Source organism: Acanthopagrus latus, chromosome 2 (assembly GCF_904848185.1).
Source record: "Acanthopagrus latus isolate v.2019 chromosome 2, fAcaLat1.1, whole genome shotgun sequence".
In the NCBI taxonomy this organism is placed as follows: Eukaryota; Metazoa; Chordata; class Actinopteri; order Spariformes; family Sparidae; genus Acanthopagrus; species Acanthopagrus latus.
Window position 1 is genome coordinate 12762624 of NC_051040.1, and position 16976 is coordinate 12779599.

The 16976-nt window shown below is 44.3% G+C and overlaps 1 protein-coding gene across 4 annotated transcripts in view; it reads right to left on the bottom strand.

Moving 5' to 3' along the window:
* The window catches only part of cux1b (cut-like homeobox 1b), a 67180-nt gene that overhangs the window by 4933 nt on the left and 45271 nt on the right, over positions 1-16976 (bottom strand). The window contains exons 10-23 of one of the 4 annotated variants that reach the window (XM_037121278.1): positions 15889-15993; positions 15227-15415; positions 14939-14997; positions 14579-14621; positions 14296-14392; positions 12193-12993; positions 11376-11459; positions 10796-10897; positions 10139-10683; positions 9895-10036; positions 8928-9218; positions 8615-8803; positions 6238-6502; positions 112-6059 (exon numbers count right to left, since the gene is read on the bottom strand). In XM_037121278.1, coding sequence (XP_036977173.1) covers positions 5552-6059; positions 6238-6502; positions 8615-8803; positions 8928-9218; positions 9895-10036; positions 10139-10683; positions 10796-10897; positions 11376-11459; positions 12193-12993; positions 14296-14392; positions 14579-14621; positions 14939-14997; positions 15227-15415; positions 15889-15993 — 3420 coding nt within the window. In that variant the 3' untranslated portion in view covers positions 112-5551. Of the gene's footprint in view, positions 1-111; positions 6060-6237; positions 6503-8614; positions 8804-8927; positions 9219-9894; positions 10037-10138; positions 10684-10795; positions 10898-11375; positions 11460-12192; positions 12994-14295; positions 14393-14578; positions 14622-14938; positions 14998-15226; positions 15416-15888; positions 15994-16976 lie in introns of those variants that run through there. The other 3 variants (XM_037121283.1, XM_037121292.1, XM_037121302.1) reach the window with 3 other exon arrangements.

The following is a 16976-nucleotide window of genomic DNA, read 5'->3' on the forward strand; positions in this document are numbered from 1 at the left end:
CTTTCCTGACTTTCTAACTGACCTCTTTCTCTGAGAATACTTATTTCACACACTTCAACAAAAGGCATTTCCAACATTGTTTTTGCAAAGAAAAAAACTTCCACAGCACACTTTTAGTATTTGTATAAAAGAGATTTACTTCAATTATCACACCTAGGGTGCATGTGAATAATAATGATGATGAATCAAATGTCAATCATAACAAATACATTGTGAACGTTTCATACAGTGATATTGCTTTTCAATGTTGTAGAAGGGACTGTTTTACAGTGCTGAGAACAAACAACATGATACGTTTAGTAAATAGAAAGATAAAGAAACAATGATACATGAGGAAAAACGAAAGGGAGGGAGACCCCGACGGAGAAAAAAGCATCTCAGGAGTGACAGAAGTGCGAGGGAAACGACTTCCAAAAAACATCTTAACCATCCCTTTACAGTCATGCAGCCTTTTGTACTACAACACACATGTACACGCACACACACACTCACAAAAAAAAAAGAAGAAGAAGAAAAAAAAAAGCAGTGGGAGAAGTTATGAGAATTATTACTTCCACATTGTTGATGACAGGTTGGACAAAATCTTCTAAAAACACTCTGAACTCGCTAAAGCCTCAACAAGCATCTTAAAGCTTTCCAAAAGGGGAGAGGGTGAGGGGGTGAGGGGGGTGAGGGCTGAAGATCTCCCCAGGTCATTTGGTTGTCAGACTACACTGTGGTTTAAGCTATGGGTGAAACTGAAGCGACGACACAAGGTTCAGAAAAAAAAGAAAGAAAAAGATAAAACTGTCAGCAACCTTTCAACAGAGGTGGAGAACTACGTCACTATTTGGCTTTTTTGCTTCCTCTTTTTAAGTCTTCTGCGAGCGTTCGCTGAAATGTTTTTTTTTTTTTTTTTTTTTATTGTTCCAGAGTGGGTCTCTGGCTGATAAAACCTGTACAGCTATGAATGATATAACTAAAAAGAGATAAGAGGAAATGGGTTTAAGACTTAAAAACAGCTGGAGCCAACGTGAGAGGTGAAATAAAAAAAATAAAAAGCACGCAAAGTTAAAAAGTGTGGGGTGGGGGAAAGTTTAAAGGATGAGTGTATTGTGCTGTATTATGTGTGTATGTATTACTGAGTGTGCTATGCATACAGCACCACTGATTCGGAAAAGTGTTTCCTTACAAAACCCACTTCATAAGATATATTCTAAAAGTATTACAAAAAACATCTGAGGTTTTTCTTTCTTTCTTTTTTTTTTTTTCCTGAATATGGTGACCAGTGCTGCTGTTCGGGCTTCCATTACAAGTAATATGTCAAATGAATAACCACTACTTCAACAGATCATACAGTAAAGCTTTACAACTTCAGAAAACATGATATGATATACAGCATCTGTTACACCTTTACAATGTTATTCAACAGTGTATAGAATCATCTGATTTAAATTTGTAGAAAAATATCTGTGGATCATGGAAAAGTCCTGAATCGTCCCTTCTCTCCTCCTGCCTTCAAAACAAAAGCATACTGTGACAAATAGTGAATCAATAGCTACTTGATCGACCGTATTTACACGTCTCTTTTCCAAATAACCATTAGAATTGGCACGCGTCATTATCAATACCTGTAGTGCCGTTTATTAATGTCACAGCAAACCTGACACAAACAGAAAAATACAAAATGCCCTATGAATAAATTCAGTGTTATTACAGTGTACGCTGTTTCTGCATGCTTCCTCCTTCATTCAATGCTCTGGCCTTTCGCTGCTAGTTAGGTTATGTACAACGTAAGAAATGCATTGTGGGAAAACAACTGTCTGAATTAAGACCCGCACCGAAAGAACACGCCCGCAGGTCAGTCATGAGAATACACAAGTTTGCTTTCTCCTTTTACTCTTTCAACTGCACTCCAGCGATTATATACAACCCTCTCCGGAGAGCCGAGATCAACTTTAAAGTACCAATATGAAGTGGATGAGAAATAAATTTGGATCAAGATGATGCGGGATATATCACGAACAAATCAGGTGAGGTCGTCGACATCTAATGACATCACTAGTTTGGTGCCCTGCTTGGCAGTTAAAGGCACAAATCTGATGATCTCACGTGGTTTAGGTGAGTGGATGGATCTGGCTATAAAATGGCAAAATGGGTTAAGTGCTTATACTTTTACAGTAGCTATTCATCACCATAAAACACACTGTGGCTGTCCAGTCCAAGCAGTCCAACAGAAGGCAATAAGCCCACAGTACTCTGCAGAAGACAGATGTTTCACATCAGTCGTCCACAGGAAGAGCCGAATGTTTGTGGAATTTTACAATTATGGAGATACATTAGAAAATCCAATTTTGGCTAATGCATCTTAATGCAGAGCAATGAGGTTATCGGTATGTTTTGACAGGCTGCCAATATATCTGGATGTACATTCAGGGAAAGGGGAGGCTTAAGGATGGACTGAGGAGATTCTGGATAGAAACCAACTCATAATATCTACAACTGTACAGGACAATGGCCCTTCTCTGTCACACAGTTCTCTGTAGTTTGAAACAAGGGGGCTGCTGTATGAGTAGAAAACATGGATACAGCTTTCTTATCTTTTAATTTTAGTGTTAGGATGCGGATGCGGAGTCTGTGCTTGGTTCACAACCACTTTTTTTTTTTTTTTTCTCTTTTTAAAAGGCATACATGTCCCAAGATCCCGGGATCGTACTCTGTTGTAGTGTTTACAGACCCTGTCCAAGGTAAGATCCCAATAAGTGCTTTGTTACGGACTGCAATATAAATTCTGCATAATCATAGGCTGGCTATCTGTTCAATCTGGCGTAGCACACCTGCTCGCTGGTACACTTCTCTAATCTCAATTTGGCAGATATGACCTCCTTCAAGTCAACATGTGTTCTCAAGTTTAGGTAATTTCATTTGACCTATTCGACAAAGTGTATACATTTGGACCTGTTAATTATGTTAATGTGATTAATGAGAGGGTGAACTCCATCTAAAGAAAGCTGCATGCCCTGCCGAGCGTTAGTGTTGGGCTTGCCCAAGAAACAGCCACAAATAAAAGTGTAAAAAAAAAAAAAAAACATAATCGGAGAATAGAAAACAGGAAAAGAGATATGCTATCATATATTCACTGATCTTGATATGTCCTTTGATTCTCTAGCTAGCAATTTAAGAGCATAACTGTTGTGGTAAAAGCTTTATGCTTACGGGAGCATGAACTGTAGCAAACACGTTTTTCAAAGCTATTGAAATGACACTAAACTTTAGGATTCATGAATATACAAACAAATGAGAACTAGTACATCTTTGTAAATATTAACCAATACTGCCGGCAGTCTATACGTCTAATAAAAATGTTACTTGCCCTCAGGAACAGTATAATCCCTTAAAAAATAGACAACTCAAATGATAAGACATTAAATGAAAAATACAGCACCTATAAATAAGCAGAATAAAAACCAAACTATAAATGCAAAATAGCAATAAAACCAAGCTACAGTAAATCATAGTATTACACTACTTTGTGAGAAGATTAATGTAATGGTAACGCATCAAACAGCTTAAAGAAGGGTGTCAGTTGTGCACTAGTAGTGTGTGCAAGTAGATACGAAATATGACCCAACTCATTGGAAACACTGAACACTCCTCAATCGCAAACACACACACACACACATACACACTTGTGCACACGCATGTATCGACAGGCGTGTGTGTACATGCACCCACCCACGCGCGCACGCACACACACATACACACACACACAAAGGGGAGGCAGTAGGCTGACAGGCACTGAGGGCTTGTGTGGGACAGGGAGGAGGTGATATGCCTTATAATTTGTAGTGTATACAGTAGAATTCAATGCAAAAGACTTACATCCCTGGATACAGGATAGACTGGAGGAGAGTGGTGACTACTCACACCAGGGTGGGGGTGAATTCACTTTGACAGAAATCTACAAGAAGTACAGATTAATCAAGTACTGTACATTGCAATTTATTCGCTAAAACCCATTTTTTTCAGTCAGAAAGTTCGTTATTGATAATGTACTTCTTAAATTTAACTCGGAGTGAATTGACCTCGACCCTGACTTACATGCAGGCAAATACAAATGCACACGGGACACACACACACACAGACAAACATACACACACACTCTTCCTGATTTGGCCTATAAAAAGATGTGTGTTTGTGAACAAATTTGTTGGTGGTGCAGACACACACACCCAGCAGGTCCAGTGCTGGGTAAAGCTGTGACGTGCACAACCTAAAAACAACAAGAGACACGTAAAGTATCACCATGTCAAGACAGCTACAGTACTACGTGAATTCATCGTATCGTATTTCAACAACGCAACATTATTCCATTCTAATTTGTTTTTTTCTTTTTTCAAAAACAGTAACTCGTTATTCTCTTATTTTCTGTTCTTATTTTGTACTAATTAAAAATGCTTCCTAAAATTCCCTATTTTGTACTCTTTAGAGTCAATAGACTGTGCAATCTCTTATTGGCAACCAAATTGCAATATAAAACAAAAAAGAGATCATCCTTCATCCTTAAAAGAAGGGTTTAAGGAGGCAAAAAGAGGGTTCCTTCCTTCCTTCCTCTTCAGATGAGTGCGTGTGTTTGTGAGGAATTAAGAGATCCTTCTGGCCATCACATGGCTGTCAGCAGGATAGGATATGGGACACAACAGGTCAAAGTTCATCTTTCTTACATCAGTAACCATGGCAGCTCAGCCGGCAGGCCTTCCACTACCCTCTGAGAGTGTAGGAGTGAGATACAAAAGAAAACATGCTGCCATTGAGAAGAGAACACACACACGCGCACGCACACACCCCTTTTGGGTGTGCACACACACACACACACACACACACAAACACACAGGTGCACACTGACACAACCCCTAACATACAAACAAGCACACACACACGCAGTGAGTGAAAAAGGCAAAGGGTTTGTAACAGTCACTCTACAGTGTGAAAAATGAGGCGTCTCACTGAGTGAGGGGAGGTTTGTGGACACTTGGGAGGTGAGAAGAAGAGCGGAAAAAATCTCCTTTAAGAAAGTGAGAGTTCTTGTAAGAGAGTTCCTGTCTCTATCTATCATCTATCAGTGTCTATCACTGTGACAGCTGCTGTGTCAGGCCTTGCCTGTGTTACTGAGTCCAGGTTCGACCCCAGCTGTGGGTCAGACCCCAGCTCAGGACTAACCAGTCTGGTGCACCAGTGGCTGGTGATAGGGGGAGGTACAGCAGGGCCGGAGGCCAGCAGGACGGCTAAGTGCTTTTCTCAGTACAAAAACAAAACTCAGTTTTAAAAAAAAAGGAGAGACACCCAAGTTCTCTTATTTTGTTCTTCTAAGTATTCAGTAAATCTTCTTTTAAGGGTTTTTCCAACCACTCTTTGTTTCTTTCCTCTTTTGGGAAAGCTTCTATGTAATAAAAATGGCTGCTGAGCTTGACTTTGGCTGTGTCCACTCTCCAACTGGAACAGAGCAGGAGGGGTCCAAGGTTAGAGGTCGTGAGGTTATGAGACAAGAGGGATGAAGGATGGTCAGGGGGAGCTAGAACTCCCACTCTGAGGGATCCTCTTTGCTGGCAGCCTTCTCCAGCCTGTGGATGATGTTATTGAGATTGGCTGCTTTCTTCTTGCGCAGATTGTTGTCCCTGGGGTTTCTGGCAGGGCCAGAGGCTGGGATGTTAGTACTAGAGGCAGAGCTACTGGAGGAAGCCTCTGTGAGGCTGAAGAGCCCCAGTCCAGCCTGTCCACAGCTGGATCCTGGCCCGGCTAAGCCTGAGGTGGTGCAGTCTAGCTCGGCAGGGGAGTTATTAGAGCCCCCTGCCTCAGACTCAGCCTCCATGTCGTGGTCTTTGCATGCTCCTCTGTGATCCTCCAGGCCAAGGCCAAGTCCCTGGCGCGTCTCCACTGTGCCCTCAGATTCAGTCCCATCACAGCTGTCCCCTTCTCCTGATTTGGACCCGCGGAGGGAAGGGGAGCCCCCCTCACTGCCAGGCCCTACCCCTCCAGCTGCCTGGATCTCCTCTATGAAGAGCTCTCGCCGGATACGTGACCTAGTAGAGACATACAATTCAGTCACACTACTCAAACCCTGACGCACAGTTTGTCAGTAACATCCAAGACAATGTTTTATATGATGATACAGCAAGGCAATATCTTTATAGTAAATGTACTTAAAACACTAGAAGCACCAGCTTCATATTTAAATGGATCTCTTTTCCAAGTGCTGACCTATAATTATGGAACCAGTTGATGACTGTACTGGTCTTCAGGTTGAGCTGGGAGGCCAGCTCCTCAATGGTTTTCGGGGAGGGATAGGGCTTCTGTTGGTAGGCCCTTTTCAGGGCCTCCTTTTCCTCGGGGCCCAACACCACTCTTGGCTTCTTCAGATGCTGCTGTCCCGGACTCTGGGAGCCCTGGATGTATTCCTGCCCCACTAAGCCCACGTCCACAGAATGGCCATCACTCAAGGAGCTCAGCCGCCTCTTCATGTAAGCTGAACAAGCACACAAAAACAAAAAGAAAAGGATGTCAAAAACACACGGAGTATCAACAATTAATTCATATCTGCAGCTGACTGGTGATCTCGTATCCAGTCCTTCTTTTTCAAGTAGTTTGGTTAGCAATGTATTTTTTGTCTTGTAAAATTGTTTTTGGAAATTACACACCAAACTAAACCAAACATAAAAATAAGATAAAAATAAAACTCTCAGCTGTAGTGGCTTATAACAGAGGCTTATAACTTCGGTCGATGAGCATGAAATCTGACATGCGATATTCATGTGAAGTAAAACTAGTCCAGTCTAAAACGGCCATTATGAATTAAATAATTGGACGAGAGATCCAACAATTAGTCGAATATTCAATTGATTGATCAAGAAATGATTATTTATTTATTTATAATTTATTTGTATCTATTTATCATTTTTTCCTTTTACTTTCAACTCTTCAGTTCTGTCTCCCCTTTTTTGTTTTACTTTGTTTTTGTTTATTTTGGGGAGGTTTTTCTTTTTTTTCAATGTGTGTGTTTTCCTTTGTTGTTAAATGCTATAAAAATTTTAATAATTTAAAAAATAAACGATTATTTGGCACTGTGATCAAATACTTGTTTGAACAAAAACGCTGAATATTTACTTGCCTGTAATCTTTCTCTTCTATGACCAAATAACTTTGGTTTCAAGACTACTGGCCTGCCAAAAGAAGGTACTTGAAGGCATCACCTTGGACATTTTTAACCAAACAATTTATTGATTAATTTCATAACTCATCAATTATTATGGTTTGTTGCAGCCCTAGACCAATTTGTATATTTTTGGGCACTATCTCCTGAGCTAAACTTCAGACCCAAACAGAAAAAAAATTTTTTTCAAGATGCAGGTCAGATGGCTTCATCAAAAGTCGGCCACAGTGGCTGTCTCGTGTTTGATGCATGCCACCAGGACATGTTTTGTGTTGTGAATCAGATAATGTTGAAAAAAAATAGCTGGGCCATTCCCTCCCCGTTCACTAGATGGTGCTACTGCCTTATTTAGGAATTCTAACAATGAAAGCATATCTTCCATTTTACAGCAAACAAGTAGCACCATTCACTCCAGGCACCAGCAGCTGAAAAAGAACAGCTCATGGCAGCTTCGCATGAGGTTGACATTTTCTCAACCCCAATACACGCTGCCAGATATATTAGTATTGTGGGGAAAAACCCCTCAGAGCAAGGTTAGACCACTCCGAAAGTTGTGTGCTGCCTTGCAGGCTTGTACCATGAGGGTGAGAGGTCAAATACGGTTACTCCGGACTAGGTCCATGTCTTTCCTCTGGGCTCTGCCTTTGGGCAGGACGTTTCCCCACTGCTATTTGGATACATTACTTTGGGGTCAATAATCTAAAACGAAGTTGAATGGAGAGTAACCCCACCCATCTGATGCCCCAAACACACTGGTGTGAGGTCAGTTTTGTTTTTTGCCCTTGTGCGTGGTTTGTGATATCGGGAGGGTAAACTGATCCTGATTGCTTGTGCCTACTGGCAGGTTCAAATATGTGTATCCCATCTCTACAGAGCGAGCTGGAAGTGAGCAGTCCGGGGTCACTGTGAGGCAGCCAGCAGGGCGAGGCCTCGCGGCTTTGCTGATTCTTAAACACATCATGTAAACAGAAGGGAATAAAGAATGATGGAGTGATAGTGCGGGGGCTAACGAATGATAAAAATACGATCTTATAGACACTGGTGATTATTATGATGATGACGATGATGAAGAGGAGTGCTGATGACTGTGAGTAAGCAGGCCCCCGGCAGTCCCCTAGCTGTCACATCTAATACAGTATGTGATGTCTGCAGTCCTGATTGGTACTGACATCACACCAAGATGACTGTGATCTGCACAACATGCTCTGCTGTCCTGCACAAAGGATATTGTGTGTGCAGATGTGCATGTGTAATTCAAAGGCTGCTGTTCGTCTTTTGGGTTAATGTATTTTTAAAGTAATTGCATGCTTAAGCAGATAACATGACGGTTTTGTCTTTTGTCTCATTCTTTTGTTTGTTATCTCTGAAGGCATGCTGCTCTGTGTGGAGTATGCATTTGTGTCTCATCGTCGAGCTTTGACTACACACCTTTCTTCTCCAGGCGTTTCATGTCCATGAGTTTCTCCACACTGTGTGGGTCCTGGAGCCAGAGCTGCATGCGGACGAAAGGCTCTCTGCCCTTCAGGCTGAGCTTGTGCCAGGGTTTGGGCCTGGCCAGCAGGTCTGAGACAGAACCCTGAGTCAGACCCAGGATAGTCTCCCCAAACAGACGCTGGCCTGGTTGGATGACAGAGACGGGAAATGAAATGGTCATTTCAAAGAATTCCAAAGCTGAATTATTCATCAATAGGGAGAGAAAGAGCAACAAAACCACACAGACAGTAACCTCTGTGTTTCTTACCAAGGTTATTATCAGTCAACACCTCCTTAACCTTCTTTGTGATGGCGTAAGTATCTAGCTCAGGAGACATTGCGACCATTTCCTGGATGCTGAGACCCGAATGACCAGGTACAGGCAGCGGGGTGCCAAGCTGAGACTCCCCACCTGAGGGATCCTCAGATAACTGCTTGAGACCGGAGGACTGCGAGGCGAGTGGATCCCCTCCGAGACCATTGACAGACTCCTCAGCTGAACTGAGGGGCGACTCTGGAGCGGGGCTGCAGCTGGCTGATGTCTTGGGAGTACCCTCTGCTTGAGCCGAACAGACAGGGCGAGAGAGATCGCACAGGTTAGAAAACATGTTAGTGTGTATGAGAGCGAGTTTCATCTCCTCTTCCTGCTGGGTTTGGGAGGGACTTCAGTCATACTACATCAATTAATTTAATTCCTGTTAAACAAACAGCAAAGGTGCTTAAGTTTTCAGTTTGAAGCTTTTTTGGCTTCCTCCTTCTATTCCTTCATCTCCCTGTCTCTGTCTGTGTAGTACTGCTGTGCAGCTCAGCAGGCTGGAAGAGAGCAGTCATGAGGAGCTGTCAGTGTACATTAGCTGCTGTTTACACCCCCAGAGAGAAAGAGAGACACGCACGCACACGCATGCACACACACACACAGAGCTGCCATCTGGCGCTGCAACACTAACTTGTCTATGACATGACAAACCAGCAGCTTGCTGGCTGACACTGCCACAGCACTGAGGATGGGGGGATGGTGGGAGGAGGAGGGAGGATGGAGGGAGGGTAACGGTGGTGGTGGTGGGTGGAGGAGGGTGGGTGAGTGACAGACTGACAGTAACAACTAGCCACTAGCTCTAATCAGGCTTTCAGAGTAATGCTCTAGCCCAAGGACCCTGGCTGTGTGAATCCATGTACTTTCTGTGCTGCTGGTGTGTGTGATTGTGTGTTTGTGTGTGTGCATGTGATTTGTTTACCTTGGTTCTGAGCTTGCTGGATGTGTGCGTTTTGCCCCTGGTCTCCATTGAGCCACGGCTGCATGCGGAGGTATGGCTCTCTGCTCCTCTGGTTCAGCTTGTTCCACGGTTTGTGTCGAGACAAGCCGTCACTCAATATTCCCTGAAACACACAACCGGAGAACAGCTCAGACATGCAACCACTGAGAGTAAAAAACAAGAGTAATTAAACACACACACGTTTGTTTTTTCCGCTTCCCCTCACCTCTTTGGAGTCTTCCTGGTTGCGGTTATCCTCTGTCTGGGCGGTTATGGTCCTGTGCTGGTCTGTATGCATGTTGCTCCACCACTGCTCTCTCCAGTATCCCACTCCGCCAGAACTTCCAGAGCGGGCCGACCCCTCGGAGCTCCGGCCCAGCCTGAGAGCTCCGTCAATAGACATGTCTGAAGCCCTGCCTTCTCTCTTCACGCCGGAGCTGAAGTCCAGGATGGGAGACGGGGACGAGGGAGAGGACAAGAGGGAGCTGGAAGGCTTCTTAAGGGAGAGTGCCAGGGGGTTGTAAGGAGGGAGGGGAGCAGTGAGCGAGGAGCTCAGGAGATCCCTCTGAGATAGCGATGATGTGGAGGAGGAAGAGGAAGATGAGGCTTTGAGGATGGGCTCCAGAGCAGCCTGCTGGGCCTCCATCTCTCTGCGAGCTTGCTCAAGGATGGAGCGGATGGCCTCGTCTGAACCACTACCCCCTCCACCTCCTGTGCCGCCTCCGCCCCCTCCTTTCAGTCCTGCATACGAGGGCTGAGCATGGGAGAAGTCTGTCGTGGGAGGAGAAAAAGGTTGTCACGGGAGACACACACTCATAGCCACAATGTATCATCTTCAGTACTTTGAGTCGTCTGGAGATGAGAAAAAAAAACTACGACTCACCTGCTTTCTGCACCTGCAGCTCTCTTTTGGCCTGCTCCAGAATCGACTTGATAGCCTCATCTGAACCAGCCTCTGGGGTGCGGACACGGGCGGTGATATTACCTGGAGGGAGAGAAAGAGGGAATGGGAGGAGATGAAAAACCGTGTCAGATTAAAAAGCAGACATAACCAAGAAAAACGGAGCCTATAAGGACATCAAGTAATTACACAATGGCACAGCACAAAGAACAACATTCCCACCACTGAGCTTCAAGGCAACTACACTGGAGGGATTGTCATAATTTCTCTGGTCCCTCTGGAACTCACACATGCACACGTGCTACAGGGTTCGTACAGTAAACGCTCCCCGCAGAATAACAACTACCAATAAAAACCCTAAATACACATGCTGGCTTTTCCTTTGACGCAAGTCACTGAAACTGTGCGGTTACCTTCAAGGCACATATATATATCTGTGCGCCTGCTCGCAAATTAATAAAACGCCAACTCACGCACACACACCATAGATACAGTTCATCCCAACACAAACATGCCACACAGACAGAACGTGCTACAATCTCTGTGTGTGAAGGGGACAGACCTGTGTGTGAAGCTGTATTGGAGAGGGCTCTCCGCTTCGGAACATCCTGAAACACTCGGCTAAGCTGGGGCTGGCCTGAGCCCTCTGTTAAAAACAATATACCACACACTATGTTACAGCACTTGTGTGTTTTTTTTTTCTCTTTTACAGCTAGACTATATGGTGCCTGTGATGCTCTGCAAATATATGGCATGTGGGGACTCTTCCATCCAATGCACATTATAGTACCATAAATGCATCGATCTTCACCATCTGTGGCCCCGGTAGGAATCAAACCTCTAACAGGAATATTAAACTAGTACAAAGACAAAGTAGTGAAGGATGAAATATTTAATAGTATGTATTAAACTGCAGCCTTATTTTCAACATGGGCTATGTCTAGAACCAGGTAGGTAGGCTTTGCTTTATTTTTTTTGTACAACTGAGAATATCTTCAATCAAAAATGTCCTGATGCGTTAACAAAAGCAGGCCCTGGCTAATCGAATCTACCCGTAGTTAACAGTACCCCTGCCTTCCTCCTAGTTCCCACCGATCAATACTATTGATGTGTGAAAGGTTTCTCTATTGACTGCGATAGCTAAGAGAGGCTCTTGGGATCAGTGCGTGACTGGGAACTCACTCAAAACACACAGGTGTGGCACAGGATGGGAGTAAGGAAGGAGAAAGAAAAATAAAAGAGCTAGTCCATATTGACAGGCTAATCAATGGCTCTGTGCAGGGCTGTACACACACACACGCATGCAAGACACATACACACACACACACTCCCACTCCCACTCACACACGCACTGACACATTACAGATACACAGGCTCACCTCTCTGCCGTCCCTGGATGCTGCGCAGTGCGAGGATGTTCTGCTCATCGGCGAGGAACTGCCTCATCTTGTGGAAAGGCTCCTTTCCTCGGATGGTCAGCTTGTTCCATGGCTTTGGTCGGGCCAGGATCTCGCTGACTGAACCCTGGGACAGTCCCAGCACATAGTGGCCAAACACGCGCTGCCCGATGTTGTGCTTGATCAGCTGCTCTTTCACCTGCCGGGCAATCTCTGCTGTGTCCATGTCCTCCCCGTCCAAAATACTTCCTGTGGTGGCATCAGAGTGGCTAGGTGAGGGGGACGGCGCGCTGCCGGCCGTGCTACTCCCGTTTACAGGAGCCATATCTGGGCTGGCTGGAGGGGGCTGGGGACTGCTAGCTGCCAGCGGGATGGCAGCGGACCCAGAGCCAGGGGTGGAGGTAGGGATGGAGCTGAGGGTCGGGGTGAAGGGGGTGAACAGTAGAGCCCCACTGGGGATTCCAGATGATTCCTGCAAGGCTTTGGAGTAGAAGGTCTGGAGCAGCTGCCGCTGAATCAGGGAGTTCAAAGCCATCTTACCACCCACCAGAGGGAACACGGGAGAGTAGAAGTCCTGTCCAATGCCCGTAGGAGTGAAAGGGTGCGTTTCGCCGCTGCTGGTGGTGGTGGCAGTGTTGAGGGGGTCCGTGTGAGTGCGAGACAGGGGAAGCTGGGAGGAGGAAGGAAGAGAGGGAGGGGGAGGAGGGGGCGAGGAAGAGGGGTCGCTGGGCATGGTCTCCTCCTTCAGCGTGGACTCTTCTGTCCCTTTTCGCCCGGCTGACCCTACAAGAAAGGTCAAACACACCATGCATTATGGGGGAGTCAACAAAAAAGGGGTTCCAAAAAGAGAGAGGAAAAAAAAAAAATTAACAAAAGTTGTTATCTTAATCAGGTCTTTTTCAAATTAGTGAACTTTGTTTTCCTTTTTTGCCAACCCCCCCAGACAAAGTGCCCATGCATTTGTGATTTCAACCTTTCTTGTAAGCCACAGCCTGGAAGAAAAAAAGGACAAACAAAACAATTGACACTGTGCCACTTAGGCAGATTAGCTTGGCCACGGGCTCAGTCACTCTCTCTCTCTCTCTCTGTCTCGCAGGCAAAGTGGAAGTAAGTGGACAGGGTAAAATGATGTCCTTAGATAGCCAATACACCATGTGAGTCCTCTTCCATGCTGCTGCTGCGTGCTCCTAAACACTGATAAATCCCATTGTAGGTGCAGTATCATTGTCTTTAGTTCATAAAAACACATCCAGGAAAAAAAAAATAAAAACGGAGCAATAAAACTGTTTTGAAAAACATTTTTTATGTCTCAACAGAAAACAGATGCATGTCACCAAAAAACAGAGACTGTGCGGCTCTGCCTCATTTCACTTCTTTCCTCAATAGTTAAGGCTGATTAAATTTATACATTCACCAAAACAAATAGAGAAATAAACTATTTTCTCGGTCTTGTAACTACTAGAATCCATCTTGATAATAAGCGCTGGGAGAAATATTATTTTAATGCATAACCATTGAGACTTAACATGATTGAGTAAGACAGTAAGCTCCCCTTACTGTGAATGTTAATCAATTCAAAGCTATTCAACTATTCAAGCCTAAAGCCATGACATTTCAAACCCATAAACACTGTTGCAGAGGGCAGGAGTCCTGACGCAGGGCCGATAGTATGGTGTCCTCATTTTTGTGTACTGCAACTTTGTTACTGTTGAGGTTGACCTCCTGCTGTGGTAATTCAAAGACACCAGACATACATTTCCTTCTTCTTTATGAAGTGAGGCACTATAGCAACATTTCAATAGCATGATAATTTTTTTCTTTCCATATTGTCGACCAAAATCATTCCAAATACAAGCAGCAATGGTTAAGTATTCTCAGAGAAAAAGAATTTACATGCATACATACATTATGTATTGTATGTATGCACCACCCTGATGTAACACAGCCTTACCTGCAGCTGAGCCCTCATCTAAGCTCCCATGAATACTGGACTCCACTTCTGTAGGCATTCTTTCGTTTTTGTGAAGATAGTCTGGCCAGATTGAGTCCAGCCCTTACCACAACCTTACATTTGGGCACACTTACCACTGAGCTCAGTGTTGGCAATCCGCAGAGCGGCGCTCTCAGACTGAAGACTACGGTTCCTCTCCAGCAACAGCACCTCCAGAGGTTTGGATGAATCCTGATGGAGGGGAACAACGGAACAGAAATTAAAATAACTTTCTACAGGCCTCTGCCATCAACTGCTCATTTTGACTGATCTAGCTATACAGTTTTGTTTTATCAATGTTTTATTTACTACAGTTGCAACATTACGTGTGAGCTCCAGTGCTAAAAGTCACTAAAGACTGCAGATTGTCGCTTTTACCTGCACAGAGTCAGATGTTCCAAACTCCATAGACTTGAGGATACTGACGGGAGAGAGAGAGAGAAAAAAATCAAGATCAATACCTCAGAAAAACACATGCACACACATACAGCTACCGCGTGGCAAGCTAGTCTCACCATTTCTGTCTCTTTAAAGACAAAGACAGGATAATGGAGACAGGAGATAAAATATTAAGCTACATGTCATACAAGCTTCACCTTCATAAGGGCATTCAATTGAGTTACGCATCTTAAATGAAGACACACATCTTGTTTAACACTGTTAAAGACATCAAACGCATGCAAAAAATAGACCTGTGCTGAACACACACGGACACACTCCTCTGTACGTGCTCCTCACCTCAACTCCTTCTTCACCTCCTCATAGTCGGCTTGCTTCTGCAGTTTCTCCTCCAGTTCCTGTAGATTACAAAGAGACAAGATGACATGAAAATGGGTAATATAATAAAATAATTTATTAAAATTAATACATTTTTACATGTCATGTACTTATTCCAGTGACTTGACTCGAGACAACAGAACAGAGTGAGTCAATGTGTGAATATACTCACGGCTGGAAGAAGACAAGAATACAGAAATGCTCCTATTAGAAATTAACAGCTGAAATAACTGTGTGTTCTGTAACTACCTTGAGAGTGGCAGTCTTGTTGCTGAGCTGCTCCTCCAGCTGTGTGATCTGGGAGCTGGTGGTCTCTCGGAGTTTGGTCAGGCTGGCCTGCAGTCTCTGGACGTCCTCCACCAGCTGGGCGGTCTCCCTTTCTTTGGCCCTGAGCTCTGCCTCCAGACTTGAGTGGGATGCCACCTCGGCCGCCTGTTCCTAAAAACCAAAATAGGATGACAGTTTAATCTTACAGGCAAAATGAAACCTACACAAGTAATTACAAAAACAGCCATAAAATGGTCCTAGTTTCTGATTCAATTAATCACGGCAGCAATCAGTGTTTCTATGCCAGACAGAAGCTGATCTATGTACTGATTAACTTTTCAAAAGGCCTCCTTCTTTACATCAATAATCAGACGTGGTTTATCACAAGCAGATACTTCAGTGTGGGGGTCAGACTCAGAGTTAACTAGTCTCACCTTGTGCAGGTCCAATAAATCAGTTAATCAATACACCAGTCACCTATTGACCCAATGTCTCCAGTGTCTGACCTTTAAGATCAGTGATCCATAATCTGAAGCTTTAATCAGTTGATCGCCAGCAGCACAAAAAGGGCAAGCTGATCTTTAGCCTATCAATACCTCTTGGTCAGCCATCTAGTAAATCAGTGAAGCAGCGAGATGTGTTACCGTGTCAGGGTCGGCCTTGGCTGGGCTGCTTAGCGGCTGCGATTGGTTACTCAAGGACAGCCGCTCCCGGAGTGACTCCGCCTCCCGCTGAGCCGCCTCTGCTCGCTGGAAGGAGAAGAGAAAAAGTTGAAGGGGAAAACCAACTGGTGCAGATTGTAACATAGTCAAACATGATCAGTTCAGTGCTACTGTGCAATGTGCTTTTTGTCATTTTCCACTAGCCCCAGAGAACAGCTGAAACCAACTTAAAATGTGTAGACAGAGAAAGCAGACTGACTGATAGTAAGAAAGTAAGAAGACTAAGAAAGTAAAAGTTCTTCCTGTTAAAAAGTTAAAAGGTGTCAGGCAAGTAAATTCCAAAAGGGCAATCAAATTGAAGCAATAAAGTTTTCCAAAACACCATCGTCTGCCAACCAACAGTGTGTCTGTCAGGAAAGTCTTCCTCTTTCCAGCGTAAACAAGTGTTTACCACAGAGCAGAGGCAGACAGAATACAAAGAACGTGTGCAACGATGGCCGACAGTGAATTTTTCCCTAATTGAAAATATTAAATTAGTCCTGAGGATTGAGATGATACCCGACGCCTCGTATTTATGGCCTGACTGGCGCGCTCCAGTTGGGAATCATCTGCAACACCGGCCAACTTACCATCATTAGGAGTTACAGGGAGCCGATTCTACAGTGTTCCTAATTGCAACCATATTGAGAGCTGTTATTGACTGGGTGGGAGTTGGACTGCTAGTCGCACAAGAAAAATCCTGTTTTCCATTTTCTCCTTATAAAAGCGTATAAAAAGTCTGTGACTGAGCTGGAGGCCACGCTGTCATCCTCTCTAAACCTCAAATCAGAAGTGTGAATAGTGTGTGTGTGTGTGTGTGTGTGTGTGTGTGTGTGTGTGTGTGCGCGTGTGGCATTATAGTCGGAGCGCTAACCTTCAGGCTAATATTAACATTACATGCCTATGCTAGCCCTTTAGCCACAAATCATACTCTTGGGCTAATAATGAAAGTTAACAACAATGACATTAACAGATACCACAAGAATATTTACAACACAAGGGCAGAGGGCACACTGGGGGGCTTATTTCTG